At 39.5% G+C, this 17,337-nt stretch overlaps 1 protein-coding gene across 1 annotated transcript in view; it reads left to right on the plus strand.

The window, feature by feature from the left end:
• Positions 1 to 17,337, plus strand: part of Zfand3 (zinc finger AN1-type containing 3) — a 201,636-nt gene that overhangs the window by 125,031 nt on the left and 59,268 nt on the right. The window contains exon 3 of the mRNA XM_041634762.1: positions 3,973 to 4,155. Coding sequence (XP_041490696.1) covers positions 3,973 to 4,155 — 183 coding nt within the window. The remainder of the gene's footprint in view (positions 1 to 3,972; positions 4,156 to 17,337) is intronic.

The raw sequence follows: 17,337 nt of genomic DNA on the forward strand, positions 1-17,337 counted from the left end.
AGGGAGGCAGTCTCAAGTTGCAGTTACCTGGGAGGAAGAAAGAAGCCGCAGTTGCTAGTTCTCACATATAAGTCAGTCTTTTTGGACCAGAGGAAAGCTTTGCTCTCAGCTCTGAGCATGATCAGGGTTGGAGGCAATGGGCTTTTTTACATGGCCATGCCCATGTCAACAATACATATTCACACAATGCTTCATCTGGTCCTCACAAAGACCACAAGGAGTCATTTATCAATATTAGTCTACATCTGTCAGTTGGTCTCTCTCTCTCTCTCTCTCTCTCTGTCTCTCTGTCTCTCTCTGTGTGTCTCTCTGCATGTGTATGTGTGTTTCTGTCTCTCTCTGTCTCTGTTTTCCCCTTCTTTCTCTCTGTGCGTGGGTTTGGATGTGTAGGATGTGTTTAAGCTCGCAAAAAGCAAAACAGTTTCTTTTAGTCTATTCTGAGGTCCACAGTCTCTGTAAGAACCAGAGAAACTAATCAGCATGAGAAGATAAGAATCTAGTCCACAATTTCCCACTTCATCATTAACAAAGCCAGAAGAGACGATTCATGAAAGTTTAAATGAGCCCAGTCTCAGTGAGGTCTGCTTTCTCTGTAAACTATATAGTTTAAAGGTGACTGACTACATTGCAAGGTTTTGTAACTTAAGCTTATTCATGCTTAACTCTTGCTTAAACTAGTTTTTGCTTAGGCCATTAACCCAGGGTAACATCTAACTCCTAGAATTTTTTTAAGATTTTAATCGGAAGACTAAAAGTTTGATTTATGAATTGACTGGCTTACGGTTTTATAGCTTTTTAAAGTAGACACCCAAGTTGGTAGAGGGTGAGGGCTCTAGTCTCTGTTAGATACTGCGAAGGCAGGAGGAAGCTCAGAACTCTGCTCTATTAAAGGAAGTTTTTATGTTGGTCTTGCATGAACCAAACTTTGAAGATACAGGAAATGAATTTTTATTTGTAAGTGGGTTGAGACAAAACTCTTGACAACATTTTACCTTTAACTGCCTGCTTGAAACATGAAGTACTTTATGGTATGAAATAACCAAATAAAACCTTGCAGTGGGAATAGGAAGTTGGAATCTGCACTGAAGGACGATTAGGCTTTTGAGACTGGAAAGGAAATGTGGGGACGTGTAGAATCGCTTTTACAAGCTCTAAGTGTCCAGTTCTTTTAGTTACAGTACTGCTGTAGAGGGCAAGCGCAGACAGGAATCAGTAACTTGTAGCCTAAAGCCCAGCTCCAGCCCTCATTTGTAGCTGCCCATCCCTACCATGTCCCACTGTATCAGGAGAATGAATCAGAACTCCTGGCAGGAGCCACACTTTGCTTGGTGTCCCTCATAGATCTCCATCTGCCACGATGTATAAACCCAGTTTTAGTGTTTACAGAGATGATAGAGAAGCTTTGGTACAGCAAGCCAGATGACCCCACTGAGTAAATGGAATGATGCAGTGATGGACTCTGTTGATGATGGAAATAGAAACTCATGGTCTCTGAACATTCGAGTGTAAAAATGCTAGCCCACTAGGGACTGAAAGCACTTACAAAGGTTCACAGTAGTAAATAGTAGGTATTTTAAATGTGACCCAATAGTGGCATTTTGGTTTAGATTTACTTATTGTGTATGGGTGTGTTTATAACTCACATGGTTATAAACACACAAGAAGCAATGTCTTATAGCTATTTTATTTAAGGCCAGTTTATTTAGTTGGACATCTAATAAAATGCCACCTTTTTAAGGAATTATGTAAAGATCATTTTTAAAAAGAATTTTATTGAATGTTTAAAATGGGGCAGGAGGCATTGTTTTGCTGAGACTTCTGCTGTTGTATATCTTTGTCCAAGGGTTTGTTCAGGTTCTCTCCTCCATCCTCCCTTCAATGCTTGTACATAACTTGCACATGCACAAATTTAGCCTTTTATTTTGAACTTTGGATTTTCTCAAGTGATTTCTCATCAGAGAATTTTCTTTTTGCTGGTCAATGACAAAAGTACCGTGATTTTTACTCATGGGTGTGGTTGACTGTGCCATGAGAATCTGCTGTTGTATGTCAAGTCTTTAAAAGCAATTTTCCTTTCTTCCCATCTGGTCTCCTCTCAGGTACCCTCCATGTTTAGAGAGTGAGAATGGCTGGATATGAGCAGCACCGATAAAGTGGTTTAACTGGTAGATTTAGACTTTTGAGTGTTCCATTAACAGTACCAGTAAATCATGGAAGTTATCCTGATTATTTTCTCATATACTGTAGTGGATTTGTTTTGGAGTTTTCTATCTTTCCCATTTATTTCAGAATTTTAGAACTTTTAGTCCCTGATCAGAACAAGCAGCTGTTTGTGGACCTTTCATTCTTTCTGCTTTTGAGGAAGAGCTCTAGAAAGCAGTCTCTTGGCCTCATTTGACTTTTTCCTTCACTTCTTACCACACTCTGCCCCTTCACCTTTTGAGTGAACTTGTGGGCTTCTTGAGTCCCCTTGCTCCAGCCCTACTTTCTCCTGGTGTTAGTCAGAGAGTAGGTACTGGCTGGAAAAAAAAAAGAGCCCAGTGATGCTTTGAGGCAGCCATGGAGCAAACAGGAAGAATGACCTTAACAAGTGGAACAGGTTCTTATGCTTCAGTAAGTTTGTATCTGTTTTGGGGAATTGAGGAATGAACTAGAGTGTCTTTTTGGGCCTTATAACATTCCCAGTTGTGTGGTACACAGTCATAGGAAAGACACAGGAATCTTTGATATAGGAATACTAATGAAATGGCATAAAAATCTTTTTATACTTTATACTGTAAGATATAAAGGGCAATGTTTTATTTTATGTAGCACATTTTTGATAAATGCTATACAATAATATTGATAAATCATTTTGAAAATATCAAAACATTGAATAAGAAAATGGCTAGAAGACATACTACATAAAAAAAAAACAGTGCTGGAAATGGGTGGGAAATAACCTGGAGGGCTCTTCCTGATCTGGACTGGTGCTTCTCATCTACACTGTGTGCCATGAGGAGCCATGAGCTGTGTTCTCAACTCGAATTGCTCTCCTCTTCACTTGCTCTCAACTGCTTACAAACTAAGTAGTGTTCTTGAGTGTTAATGTGAGTGAGTTATGCAGAAATACTCATTGTGTCATAAATGCTAGCTGTTATGCTAAGAATAGGTTAAGATACAGTGGGTCTGATAAGGCTAAAGAACTTGATGGCTGTGACTTCTCTTCTTCCAAGGTAAGACCATGTGGAATTCTAAAGATACTTTTTCCAATTGATAATTGCAGCCTGTGCTTCATACAAGAGCTAGATTTTTAAAAAATGAAATAAGAGAATATTGTTACAATTACATTTGTATAACCCCTCATCAGCTTAAAAAATCAAAGAGAGCACTAACTAGAAAACCATCTTTGTTGTGTCTTTAAGGCTGTTGTTAACTAAGAGGAGCCCATTTCCTCCATCTGTTGTTTTTTCCTTTGCTGTTATGTTCATTTCTTTTATATTTACTCCCATTACTGAGATACACACACAACACACACACACACACTCACCAATTCATGCCATTTTAAATGTTTTCTGTTATTTTGTGCTATTTTCTGTGCTGCCTGCCATTTTCCTTCTGATCTCTGACCTGTTAGTGTCGATCACTTTTATTCTTTTCTCTCCATTCTACTCATTGCTCTTGAAATGCTAACGTGCATCTTTTGATTTTCGGAGTTCAGTATTGAAATCAGTGCCTACAGTCATCTGAACAACAAAGGGCTTTAAGTTATAAATTTAAAGTTTAAGTCATGCATTAACTCTAGAAATCATTCATGTGGTTGTACTTTTGGTTTGTTTTTTTAATTGATGATTTACTTCCATGCTTTTAATTACCCACATTAGCCTTTGTTGCTGTTGCATGTAACTTTGATGCTAACGTAATGTTCTTAGTGACTGCTCTGGCTGTAAGCTCTTTAATTAAACCAGCTTTCTTACCTCCTTTTCTTTTTAGATTTTCAAAAGAAACAACCAGACGATGATTCTGCCCCAAGTACAAGTAACAGCCAATCAGATTTGTTTTCTGAAGAGACCACCAGTGACAACAGCAATACCTCTATAACCACACCAACTCTTAGTCCCAGCCAGCAGTCGCTTCCGACAGAACTGAATGTAACTTCACCGAGTAAAGAGGAATGTAAGTCCCTAGCCATAAGAGTCATAGACTACTAGCCCAGGAATTTACATGAGCGCTTAACCTCAGGTGCTGTGTATTTAGTGCTCAGCTAGTTATAATGCTAGAACTATTTCTTTGGGGACACAGCTGTAACTCATAATATTTGTTCAAATTTAGAAAGATAACACAACAGCAGTTTTTGCCTCTCATGCTTTGTATTAAGGTTATAGTTTAGTGTTCAAATGTAATGAATGTTTAGAAATGTGGTAGTTTAGGCTATCCATTCTACCAATTTGTGGGAGGTTAGCAGGGAACAAATATAACTCCTTTCATGAGTTATATTGAGAATATAAAACAAAGCTCTTTGAAGAATTTATTGTTGAGCAGGGACATTTAATTTATTTGTTATATTAAAAGAGATGATGGCAAACAATAGTGAAGTGATCATTCCCCTCTTCTCTCTCTGAGCAGTGGAATACCAAGAGACCTAAAGTACTGCTAATACCTTACATTGCATAGGACAACTCTACACCAGAAGTGGTCCAGCACAATCATGTCAGGATGCTGGGGTTGGAAACCTGATACATGGCCATGTGCACATATATTAGTGGGCCAGGCTATATAGTAAATGCTATTGAAGGGTATGGACTTATTAAAAAGTGACACTGAAGACAGTGTTGTGAAGAGGCATTTCATACGTGTAGCATGATGTGTGAAGGAAAGCTGCTTGAGGCTCCTCTTTGGCCAGTGATTCTTTTAGGGCCATTGTTGAAGGATGAAGTTGGAAAAGTTCATCATTGTCGAAGAGGTTAAAGCTTGAATGCCCAGCCATGCTACTGGGACTTTGAACAATAGCTGTGGTTCTGATCAAGAGAAGGCAGTAGTGTCACTATTGTTTTGAAGAAGCAATCTGACAGTATTGAGAATAGGAATGGGTTATACTGAAAGGTATCATTCCAGAAAAAGAGAGATTTTAATATTATAACTTGTTCAGTGCTGTTAGGAAAGGTATGGAAATCACTTAAGAAGAGAAGAAGGTTATTAACGGTATGTCAGGGAAGTGGAGTTATAGACCATGTGCTTATCAAGGACCTGATGAAAGCTGTGACCAGTTATAAATACCCATTCTCCACTTACGCCTGTTCATGCCTAGATTTTTTTTAAAGCTCTATAACCAAAAGTTAAAGCCTAAAGGGCCTAAGGGAACAATTGGGGCTGGTCAGGATCTTACTGGATGGAACCTGAATTGAGCTTCATGTTCCAAAACTAGGCCACAACAAACCATTCAGCCAAAATGCATGTGAGGGTGAGGTACTTATAGCGCCTTACCTAACTACTTTCAGACCCAAGACAACCCAGTGAGGGAGGTATTATAATTATTTACAAAGAAATGGTTTTTGTGTGTGTGTCAGTTAATTCACTGTGTAAAATATACCTATAGAAAATTCATGGAAATCCACGTTATAACCAAAGTTCCTTGAATTTATATTAAAGGGGTTGTAAGCAGCCAGGTCTTTATGATTGCTAGCACTTTCTCTGGAGGTGAACCTTTTAGGGAAGCTGACCAATAGCAAGGATTCATATAGACACCATTGACCCAGAACAGATTGAGGTATATGGAATGCTAAATAAGTATGGAAAAAGTCTTGTATTTGGAGTAAGATTCTGTCTTCAGACTCTTTTCCCTTTCCTCTTCCCAGGCTTATTCCTGCCTTGACCTTTGGACCTCTAGGGTTCATCTCTTTCTATCTGGGCCGCTGAAAAATGCCATGCTTTTTCTTGTAATATGTAGATAAGAAGTTTCTATCTCACCTGGTCCTGCAGCTGTTCAGTCCCAAATAAAAACACAGAGGCTTATATTAATTATAAACTGCTTGGCACTGTTAGCTTAGGCTTATTACTAACTAACTCTTGCAACCTAAGTTAACCCAGAATTCTTACCTAGGTTTAGCCACGTGGCTTGTACCTTTTCTCAGTAAGGCCTTCTCATCTTGCTTCCTCCCTATCTGACTGGTGACTGTGTCTCTGCCTTTCCTCTTCCCAGAATTCTCCTTGTCTAGTTGCCCCACCTGTACTTCCTGCCTGGCTACTGGCCAATCAGCATTTTATTAAACCAGTACAAGTGATAAATCTTAACAGTATACAAGAACATTATCCCACAACAGAAATATAAATCCTACCCATCTGATTGGAGATGCATTCTATTTGCTTTGTATTGAACCCCCTCCCTCTGGCTTTCACATTTACCATGTAATCTAGAAGGCTTAGGTTTTAGAATCCCGAAAGGTCTACAACCTTCCTAATGCTTCATTCATCCTTGCACCATGGACATCAACATAAACCCCAGCTGCTGCAGGAACACAGATTCAGACATGGCCCTTGGTAGCAGATCAGACCTGTATATCACCATGGCCCCAGTGGCAGCATAAGACACCCAGAGCAGTATGGCCCCAGTGATAGCAAGACCCTTGGACAGCAACATGGTTTGAGATAGCTAATCAGATCTGGGCATCTGCATTAGCTCTTGGTGCTAACAGAAGCCATTGACATTAACTCAGACTCTGGCTGCAGTAGGGCCACAGACCCAGATACGGCCCTTGGCAGCAGCCCTGGCCTGGTGACACAGTGGCTCAAGTGATAGTGCAGGTCACTCAAGTTGGCTTGTTCCTGGTGCCAGCACAACCCTCAGACACCAACATGGCCACAGATTGCAGCCTAGACCCCAGGCATCCGTGTGGTCTTTGGTGGCATCAGGGGCCACAGATATCAACACAGACCCCAGCTGTGGTCTGATATCTCCAGGTCCGCAGGTGGCAGCATAGTCCACTCAGATTAGGCATAGCTGCAGGATGACCTTCAGATTGCTACCTGGCTTCAATCTGGGTATTTTCAAGGCTTTCAGGGTATTGCAACCTGGGTATTTTCAAGGCTTTCAGGGGTAACAGGAGCCACAAATATCAACGCAGACCCTGCCTGTGCTAGGTCCATGGAGCTAGGCCCTGTGGCATAGCCCAGACTCAGACACCACCATGGCCTCAGGTGGCAGCACAGGCCACGCAGATTAACTTGGCCCCAGTGGCAGCACAGCCATTTAACATCAAAATGTCCACAGGTTGCAGACTAGACCCCAGGCTTCCCTGTGACCCTTTGTAACAACATGGGTCATGGACGTCAGCATAGACCCCAATTGCAGTTGGACCGGGGATTCAGACATGGCCCTAAGTAGCAGCTCAGGCTCTGGACCTGGGTGGCAAGCCGACTGCCTACATCAACCAGCCTATTGGTCACTGCCTTCACTTATCTTTTTCTTAGCTCAACACATGAAATGTACTGCCTGCTTCTCTCCTCCATTTCTTGTGGTGCCAGGTGGGCTCGTGGATACCTTTAGCCAGCCCGGACATAAGGACCCAGGCTGGCTCTTGTGGTCTCTCACCCACCTGAGTTGCATGGTACCAGGTGGTGGTGTGCATGTCTTTAGCCCACTGGAACTGTGAGGACCTCCCCAGGCTTTTTTTTTTTTTAAGGAGATAAAATATGATTTGAAATGTTTTCTTTCTGTTTCTCTCTGCTCATTTCACTATAATGATTACGCATACTGGTTACATACATCATGGTATCTCAGCACCTGCACACAGTATTGCTGAATGCATATAAGAATGTTTGGCACAGCCATCATTGCAGATACTGGTTCGTGCTAAGAATGTACAGAATTTTCTCTGCTCAGTCTTCTTGAAATATTTATTGTCAACCATCACTATCCAGTTATGACATAGTATATTAGAAGGCATCTCTGTGATGCAGCTATCCTCTGTACTCACCAACCATACTTGTCTACCCCTTTCTGCATCTGGTAAGCATTGTTCCTTATCAGCCCTTTTATTCTTTTTAAATTAGATAGTATCCACATTCATTTAAGTGGGAAGGAGTGGTGTTTATATGTGTTTTCACTTAATGTTCTGCAGGCATGTGACAGGACTTCATGTTTTTAATGGGTAAGCATTTTCCATTATATGTATGTACCACATTAGTCATTCATTTGTGTAGGGATGGACACTCAAGTTGATCACTTCTTGGCTTTTGTTGATAGTGCTGCAGGAACTGTGAAGGTGCAGGTTACTCTTAAGCACAGTGAGTTTTTCTTTGTATGTAGACCATAATGGTGTTGTCAACATCCATAGTGGGCAGTAATTCACACTTTACCAGCAGAATGTGAAAATTCCTCTTTCTCTATATTCTCATCAGTATTCACTCCCCTTGTCTGTTTGGTAACAGTGCTTTAATCAGAAGGGCAGTGGTGTTTTATTGTGGTTTAGTTGGCATTTTTCTGCTGTTTGGTAGTTCTCATTTTTTTCCACAATTGTTGATTGTTTTCCCATTTTCTTTTGAGAAGTTTTGTTTTGCTTGTTTGTGGTCGAATTCCTTATCTTCTGGGTTTTAACTAAAGGATACTTTGCAAACATTTCCTCCCACTAGTAGGTTATCTCTGAATTGTGCCTATTGCTCCCTTTTCAGTTAAAAGCTTTTTGGTTTGACATCTTCCTGTTGGTTACTTTATGCTTTCCCAGCCTTGTGTCTTAGCTGTTACTTTCTCACGTTTCTCTGTGTAGAAACTTCACCTGTGCTGAGTAGGAAGTTCAGCCCTGTTGCACTAAGTGTCAGCTTCCCCGGCAGCATTTATTGATATTCCTTTCTCCAGTAGTGTAATTGGAAGTTTCTGTCCCACACACTGAGGCTTATATTAATTACAAATGCTCGGCCAATAGCTCAGGCTTTTTACTAGCTAGCTCTTACACTTTAAATTAACCCATATTTCTTATCTACTCTATGGCTCATGGCTTGTTACCTCATTTTCTACAGTTTCTGTGTCCTATTTCCTCTGTGTCTGCTGGCATCTCCTCTGACTCCGCCCTCTTTCATCTCATTGTCCCACCTATACTTCTTCCTGGCCACCAGCCTGTCCACTTTTTATTAAACCAGTTTGAGTGACAAATCTTTACAGTATACAAAAGGATTATTCCACAGCACACTAGGTATTCATTATTTCTCCCTTATTGCAAGTTATCTGGCTGTAGGTGGCTTCTCTGAGTTCTTTATTCTGTCCTGTTGGTCTGTGCCTGTATCATGCTATTCTGGGACTGGTTTTTGGAGTGTGTGAAGCTTCTATGTGTGTTCTTTTTGCTTACAGTTGCTTTGACTTTTGTGAATACTTTGTGAATTATATAAGAATTTTCTGGTTTTATTTTCTATTTCTGTGAAGAAAATAGATGCTGTTAGTATTTTGGTAGAGATTGTGTGGACTCTGCATACTGCTTTGGCTAGTGTGGCCATTTGAACACTGTGCTTCTAGCACATGTATATGGGTTGTCTTTCTTTGTGAGGAGGTGCCTTTTCTTTCTCTTCCTTTTCTTTGTGTGCTTGAGTTTCTTTCATTGGTGTTTTATAATTTTCATGGGAGAGATCATGCACATACATGGTCAAGTTTATTTCTAGATTTTATATTGTTTTGTAGGTTTCATGAATGGGTTGCTTTCTTTCCCAGCTAATTTCTTACCGATAGGGAAACACTACTTTTCTTTTTTTTTTTTTTTTTTTTTTTTTTTTTTTTTTTTTTTTTTTTTTTGGTTTTTCGAGACAGGGTTTCTCTGTGGTTTTGGAGCCTGTCCTGGGACTAGCTCTTGTAAACCAGGCTGGTCTCGAACCCACAGAGATCCGCCTGCCTCTGCCTCCCAAGTGCTGGGATTAAAGGCGTGCGCCACCACCGCCCGGCTTTACTTTTCTTTTTTAAAATTAATCTTGCACCTTGAACATGTATTGAATTTATCAGTTCTAATTGTTTTGGGTGAAATCTTGAGGACTTTCTACCTATGAGGTCATGTCATTTATAGATGGTTACTTTTACTTCCTCCTTTCTGGTTTGGATGGTCTGTCTTTTTCTTGTGTCATTGTTGTGGCTAGGGCTTACAGTTCCATAGAGAGATGGTAACGGAGCACCTCCCATCTGTCTTCAGATCCTGGGGAAGTGGATTTGACGTTTCCCCATTGGTTATGTTGTTTGATGTGTGTTTGGCACACATGACCTTAATTGTGTTGTGATGTAATCTTTCTATATGTCTAGTTAATCAGAGCTTTTATTACGGAAATTGTTGATTTTGTTGTTTTCCTAATCTCTAACCCAGCAGGCCTGAAGCTGAATGAAGCTCACAACTGTACTTCTCCCTCAGTGAACCACCGTGCCTCATTAGGTTGTTGAATTTTATTAACTGTCTTTTCCTTGTCTACTATCCATCTTTGTGCTGGTGTGATGCACACACTCACTGACTTGTGCATCTTGAACCATCTGTACCTAGAGGCTGGGTCTTGGTCATGGTTTATAACCATTCTGATGTGCTGTGGGTTGGGGTTGGTAGTACTACGACAGTTTGTGGGTTGTGTTTATTGGAAATAGTAGTCAGTAACTGTATTTTGTGTGTGTGTTCTTGTCTGGTTTTGGTGTTGAGGGAATGTGATCCCATACAAGAGTTTGAGAGAATTCCTTCCCCTTTTAGGTTTGTGGAGTGAGTTAAGAATGTTTGGCATTATGTTCTTTAGAAGTTTGGTAAAACTTAGCAAGTGATGCTGTCTAGTTCTTTTTTGTTAGCAAGTTTTGCTGGCTCATTGTTGGTTAATTTAAATTTTCTATTTCTCGTGGTTTAATCTAGAATTTTATCCATTTTAGGTTTTCCAGATTGAGTGAGTAGTTATTGGTAATAGTCCCTAGTAATCTTTGTATTTCTATGTCATCATTTGTAGTAAAAATCTCCTTTTATTGTCTTTGATATTATTTATTTGACTCTAATGTTCCCCTTATTTTTAATATTGCTGACTTTACTTTCTTTTACTCCCCCCATCTTAATTTTGTTTCTGCTTTGGTTCCTCTCTCCTTAATAATTTTCTTATTGGTTTGTTGATTTTCTAGCTCCTTAAGTTATCTTGTAAGGCTTTTTTTGTTGTTGTTGTTTGTTTGTTTGTTTGAATCATGTTTTCTACGGTTTGAGTTTTGGTTCTTGCTTTGTTTTGCTTTGCTGTGTGACATGTCGGGTCTCCTTGTGTTGCTGTGCTGCCTGATCTTGTGTCAACTTGACACAAGCTAGAGTCATCTGAAGGGAGGGAACTTCAATTGCGATAATGCTTCCATGAGTTCCAGCTGTAAGGCCTTTTCGTAATAGTGATTGATGTGGGTGGTTCCAGTCCTTTGTGGGTAGGGCCATCCCTTGGCAGGTGGTTCTGGGTTCTATAAGAAAGCAGGTTGATCAAGCCATCAGGAGCAAACCAGTAAGCAGCACTCCTCCATGGCCTTAGTTGCACCAGCCCTTGTTTCCAAGTTGCTGCCCTGCTTGAGTTCCTGTTCTGACTTCTTCAATAATGAACTACAATGTGGAAGTGTTAGCTGAATAAACCTCTTGCTCCTCAGCTTGTGTTGGTCATGGCGTTTTGTGAGCAGTAGTAACTGTAAGACACGTTGCCCAGGCTGATCTCAACGCCTTGAGTTTTTCTTTAATATATGCCATTAATTTCCAAAATGATGTTATAAGAACATTATTGAGTTGTGCCTAAATTATTTTGGTTGAGCAGGATGTTCTTTGCTTCCCTGGAAACTGGTTTCTGGTGATACCTTAGCTAATCAGAGATTTACAAATGATGGTGGGTGTTTTCAAATTTCATCTGTGAGTCTGGACTTGTCTCGTACTTTGAAATCTTCCTGCCTCTACCTCCTACGTGTGAGAACTGTAGAGGTCAGTCATCATCTGTAGATTGTAATGCCTGTTATTTTATAGCCTGTTGTTGATCCTAGCAACGCCTGATATGCTCGCTGCAGAGTGAATGTCACTGCCACCAAGTAGATAAGCTTTTATTTGATTTTCCAATTAAATTTCTAGTAAACTCTAAAGGGAGCCAGTTTGCCCATTTTCAGTGTGGCTTCTGTAGGAGGCCAGATATTGGACAGAACAGGCTAACAGCTTTTAGCAAAATGTTTGGGAAATATTACCTATTAAAAATATTTTATGACTTCCTGCTGGGCTGGTTTTAAGTGAAATATGGAGGGACGATTTATTTACAGTTCTCTCTGTGTGTGCCTTTCTCTTCCTTTTTCTCTAATGAAGCTCGAAGCATCAAGTCGTTTATCAGAGGTAATTATACAACAGATGGGGCTTTTCTGATATATAATAGTCTCAAAGTGGAAGATTCTCTCCTGCAATAAAGAATGCCCAAACTTTAAATGTCTCTTGATTTTAATTTAAAGGGTTCTTTTCTGTAATGTTATTTATTTATTAATCCTAGGCTGGTTCTACAAAGCTTGCTGCTCACATTAGGGCCTTGTTCTGAGAAGACTGATACTTTGCAGCACAGTTTGGTAATGTCCATTATGTGCTTTATTGAATCAAATAGCTATCATTGAGGATTCATTGTGGATGATCTTTAAATTCAAGCTTGTCAGGATGCAGGACTTGAGTGTTTGCTTATACAGACTATTTCTGCTCTACCATGTTCAAGTACTTACAGTGTCATTTAACCTTTAACTTGTCAAAATACGAGCCCAATTAAAGCAAACTTATGATTTCCAAGTTCCTCACCTGCTGCTCTTCCTCAGCTTCAATTCCTACCTTCAAGTAGTCGCATGAAGTATGACAGCATTTTCAAATTCTGGGTTAACAGAAATGACTAATTTGCCTGTTCGTGTTCTTTGCTGATTTAGCTCCCTCTACCTTGCTCATGTGTAGGAATGACTCATATATTGTGGATAATAAGTCTTTGTTAAATATAAAAATGGAAAGTGTAGAAATGAACAGTTCTCAAATTGTGTATTTTGTGTTGTCCCACTTTGTCCTTTGCGTACTTGACCATGTTTTATGTACTGCTGCCTGCAGACACCATAGTCCCTGTCATCAGGTTGGCTGCTGTGGTTTTCAGTGCTTATGCCAGAGTAGCCCTCAGTGAATTTAGTAATAGCCCCAATACCAGTTACATAGACAATTCCTTTTTAACTATGTTTTCTTTTTTTAAAATTGTTCTTATTGAGCTATATATTTTTCTTTGCTCCCCTCACTCCTCCCTTTCTGCCCTCTCCCGTGAACCCCACACTTCCAGTTTACTTAGGAGATCTTGTCTTTTTCTAATTCCCATGTAGATTAGATCCATGTATGTCTTAGGGTCCTCTTTGTTGTCTAGGTTCTCTGTGATTGTGAATTGTAGGCTGTTTTTCTTTGCTTTATGTCTAAAAGCCAATTATTTGTGAGTACCTATTATATTTATCTTTCTAAGTCTGGATTACCTCGCTCAATATGATGATCTCTAGATCCATCCATTTGTCTGCAAATTTCAAGATATCATTATGTGTAGTACTCCATTGTGTAAATGTACCATGCTTTCCTTACCCATTCTTCAGTCAAGGGGCATTTAGGTTGTTCCCAGGTTCTGGCTATGACAAATAATGCTGCTATGAATGTGGTTGAGCACATGTCTTTGTGGTACGATTGAACATCCTTTGGGTATATACACGGTATTGCTGGGTCTTGAGCTAGGTTTGTTTTCTCATTTTCTGAGAAATCGCCATACTGATTTCAAGATAGGGTTTCTCTGTGGTTTTGGAGTCTGTCCTGGAACCAGCTCTTGTAGACCAGACTGGCCTTGAACTCACAAAGATCCTCCTGCCTTTGTCTCTGGGTGTCTCTGGGTGGAGTGCTGGGATTAAAGGCGGGTGCCAGCACCACCTGGCCTGATTTTGTTTTTGGCCTTTTGGTTAGTTTGGATAAAGATTTGTCCATTTTGTTGATTGTTCTCAAAGAACCAACTCTTGGTCTCATTGATTTTTCGTATTATTTTCCTTGTTTCTATTTTGTTGATTTCAGCTCTCAATTTATTTCCTGCCTTCTAGTCCTCCTGGGTGAGTTTGCATGTTTTTGTTCTAGAGTTTTCAGGTGTTCTGTAAACTCAGTAGTGTGGGATTTTTCCTGCTTGTTTATATAGGCATTTAGTGCTATGAACTTTCCTCTTTAACACTGCTTTCTTTATGAACCATAAATCTGGATATGCTGTGTGGTCATTTTCGTTGAATTTTAGGAAGTCTTTAATTTCTTCCTTGATCCATTGGTGATGTAGGTGAGCATTGCTTAATTTCCATGACCTGTCCAGTGGTTAGAGTCTTGGAGTGTTGAAGTATCCCACTATTAGTTTGTGGGCTTTAATGTGTGATTTAAGTTTTAGTAATGTTTCTTTTACATATGAGGGTGCCCTTGTATTTGGGGCATAGATGTTCAGTATTGAGACTTCCTCTTGATTGATTTTTCCCTGTGACTAATATGACCCATTCCAAGTATGTTCTCTTGGGCTCAGCTCAAAATAATTTCATTTACTCTTGACTGTTTCCATTAAGGAACTCCTGGACTACTTATCTGTGACACTTGCTCACAGATTGTCTTTATTGTTACTTTTAGACTTGGAAATATCTCTGTGAAGCAGTTTAGAGTCTCAGGTTCCAAACAAGGAAAGCCTCTGTTTTTTACTGTGCTACTTGACTTCAGAGCTCCTGGTACATGTCCATGCAGTGCTCACTTGATTCTTACTTTAAAAATCTAGAGAAGTTTTATTGTTAATTTTAGTATTTTTTAGAATCAATATATATAGCTGGATGATGGTGGTGGTGGTACACTTTAATCTAGCCCTTGGGAGGTAGAAGTAGGAGGAGGTGAGTTCCAGGATAGCCAGGGCTACACAGGGAAACACTGTCACAAGACAAAAGCAAAAAACAAAAAAAAGGAAAAAGGAAAAACTACTTTGTTTTGATACATTAAGAGGTCTCATTGCTTGAATTTTATGTAGCTGTTGTTTATTATTAATATATTCAATATTTAATGGTAGAATTCAATAATCTCAAGACATAAAACTTTGAAGTTTGTGTGTCTCATTGTGACAGTTCATCTCAGAGTAATAATTGTGTCTGTGCCTGTCTCACCAATGTGGGTCGCATCTGCCTCTTGTCAGGGTACTTTCTGTTTATAGGCTTTCTTTTGTCTTCTGAATTTCCTCCTTTAGATTCCTCTGTGCAAGAGAGAAGACTAGCAAGCTTCTAATACTTACTATTCAGAGTCTCTAAGGCCTGAAGCCTAGAAGGTTTGTTTCTGCAGTCTTCCCTGATGGCTGTAAGGCTGTCCAGTTACTGCCAATCAGATGCAGTTTTGAATTCTCTTGCCACTGATTAGGGCTTTGCAAATACAGAAGTCCAGAAGATTCTCTTAATAGATGAAATTCTCTGCCCTGTCTGAAGATAAGGCCACAGTGAACAACCACGTCACGTCAGTCACACCAGCTTAGCCTTTGCTGCGTTTTTGTTTTGTGTAGCTACAGGAAATGCATGACACTGATGACTTTAAATCCAAGCTATATTTATGGCAAAACATTTGCCTGAAAAGTAATGAGATGCCTCTACTTGGATATGCTGAAGTAATTATTTTAACTTTGTAGAAATGCATTGTATGTTTATGCAGCTCTTTGAAAACTCAGGGCTCCCAGCACAAAAAAACAACCATGTGACTTTATATTTCATTCTCATTTCCTCCATTGCTTCATAAGCCATTTCATGGTCCAATCCTTCACTAGGGGTGATACTTCAGTAAGGATTTTTAAAATTTCAAAATACCAGTAGAACCTTTGACTACATAATTCAAATTGTGACATTCCTAGTCACTCCTGGCAGTGCAGACTGTGTGTAGGGCCTTCCATTCAGTGTCGTTCTTAACAGTTTGGCTTACTAGCGGAGCGTGCTTTGGAGGGACTATTTCATGGCATAGCACCTGTGGTCTGCATAGATATCTAGTTTCATTCTTCCTGATGCTTCTGATAAAGAATGCACACAATTTACATCCTTTTCTGAGGTGGGCACAGAAGCTTTTTGCCATTACCAGTGTAGACAAGATTCTTGAGGATTGTCTTACTACCTTCATTTTTATTTTATTTATTTTTATGTTATGTGTTTGACTGAATGTGTGGATATGTACCATGTGCATGAAGGGTCCATGAAGGTTGGAAGAGGGCATCAGATCTTGTACTGGAGTTAGACAGTTGTGGTTAGCCACCATGTGAGTGCTGAGAACCAAACCCAGGACCTCTGCAAGAGCAACAAGTGCTCTTAACCCCCGAGCAATTTTGTTTATCCTGTTAGATTTTTGTTTTTTAAAGAAAAAAAATCTCTCAGTGTCAAGTATCTATATCAGTGTTATGAAAATTATGCTTGTGCCAGTGGTAGAAATGCAAATTTTCATTTCTCAGTTAGACCTTAGGTAAGCCTAAGTAGTCAGAATCAAGGCCTAAATTAGATGATAGTCCCTGATTTAATGACTATATTAGATGTGCTTTGTCATGAGCAACAAAAGCAGTGTCTAAAATTAGAAATGACTTTTTTTTTTTTTAAACTTTTCCTAAGGGGGCTTTGATTTTGATCTGCAGGATCCCAGGTTCTTTTCTTAGGCTTGTTACTTCTAATCCTGAAGAACTGATACTCTACACATTTAGATGCTTGCCTAGACCTAGTTGAGCTCCGTGAAACATTGTAGCCATCCTAGATAAAATGCTCATTTTTGATTTATATCACTTGACTTCATTTACTTACATGTTAACATAGTTTTAGATAGTAAAAAAAATAAATCTTTTATTTACACTGCAAGCATGGATTAATCTCTGCCAAGAGTAACATCAGAGAGGGTTAGCCTGAGAGGAGTGTGGGAGAATTGGAGAAATCTATCAACTGTAAGGGTTCACTGTTGTGTACTGTGTTGGAAGTTCTAAACCCAGGTCCTTCAGGATCTCTGAAGCCGTTCTTACTCCTTACCAGCGTGAGAGTGCGTTCTTGCAGCACATGCAGGAGCAAAACTCCAACACCGTCTTTTAAGCTTGGGACTCTTAAGTTTTTAAAATAGTTGTATTTCATAAAAGAATCTTTTCATACTCAAGTGTAATATTAATATTTTGTGTTTTTAGATTTTATATAGGTATCAATCAATATGGTATATGTAACCCAAAGTTCTTTGTGATCCTCAATCATTTTAAATGTAAAAAGATTACTTGTGTACTGAAAGTTCAGGAAGTGCCATGTTAGATTAACATGTAAATGTGGTAAAAATCAACTGGTTTAGTTAGCATGACAGTTCTTCCATATATTCTGTGGTTTTT

Source organism: Microtus oregoni, unplaced genomic scaffold (assembly GCF_018167655.1).
Source record: "Microtus oregoni isolate MIOR12 unplaced genomic scaffold, Mior012 000046F_ref0000063, whole genome shotgun sequence".
Lineage (NCBI taxonomy): Eukaryota > Metazoa > Chordata > Mammalia > Rodentia > Cricetidae > Microtus > Microtus oregoni.